An 869-nucleotide genomic window follows, 5' to 3' on the forward strand; every position below is an offset into this window, starting at 1 on the left:
TTCCCGTGGAACTACCAACCTTTCAGTTATCCTTAGCCCCAGTAGCGCTCCTTGATTTTCCTGGATGTTGTTATGCCTTGAGTCCGTTCCGATACTTAGCACCCTGTATAGATAGGGGTTGGGAGGAGCTGCTCTGGTGGATTTGACCACCCAACTTTAGGATTAGTAGTTCAATGTTTAGTGACAGTGCCACACTAGGATTCCTGTTGTTAAAGTGTCCAATTGGTTCTCACAGCGACCCTAAACCTGTGTAGGGTTTCCAAGGAGCAGTTGGTGGGTTTGAAATGCTGACCTAGTAGATTCACAGTCCACTGGTTATCTTGCAATGCCATATGTTGTAATTAAATGCTGTTGAGTTGGTTCTGAATTATAGCAACCTTGTATAGGGTTTCCAAGGAGCAGCTGGTGAGTTTGAATCACCGACCTTGCAGTTCAAATGGCTCTGTGGTCTGGCGCATTATTCCACAGCACCATAAGCGCGAGGGAAGTTCCAAAGCTTTAATGTTAGAATTTAGTGCTATTTAACGGAGGTCTTTAGTTTGGTGAATAAGGATGGTCTTTGGAACAGTATGATAATGCGGTTTTGTTCTTTTTTAAATGTTTTGTTTCATCTGGCAACTAGGAGAGGAAAGACCCAGGGTAGGTATTATGGTTGATGGTGCCGCTGAAAGAATTAGGGTTTTATTACATCTGTGTAGATTTGATCCTCATGGTAAGGTTTTTTTTTTCCTCTCTAGCATATGTGCTTCCCAAGTTGTATGTGAAACTGCATTACTGTGTGAGCTGCGCCATTCACAGCAAGGTGGTCAGGAACCGCTCTCGTGAAGCTCGGAAGGACCGAACACCCCCACCCCGATTTAGACCTGCAG

At 44.5% G+C, this 869-nt stretch overlaps 1 protein-coding gene across 1 annotated transcript in view; it reads left to right on the forward strand.

Moving 5' to 3' along the window:
• Positions 1-869, forward strand: part of RPS26 (ribosomal protein S26) — an 8,822-nt gene that overhangs the window by 3,734 nt on the left and 4,219 nt on the right. Inside the window, exon 3 of the mRNA XM_006859591.1 lies at positions 738-867. Within this exon, the coding sequence (XP_006859653.1) occupies positions 738-867 (130 nt within the window). The remainder of the gene's footprint in view (positions 1-737; positions 868-869) is intronic.

This window comes from Chrysochloris asiatica, unplaced genomic scaffold (genome assembly GCF_000296735.1).
Source record: "Chrysochloris asiatica unplaced genomic scaffold, ChrAsi1.0 scaffold00033, whole genome shotgun sequence".
Lineage (NCBI taxonomy): Eukaryota > Metazoa > Chordata > Mammalia > Afrosoricida > Chrysochloridae > Chrysochloris > Chrysochloris asiatica.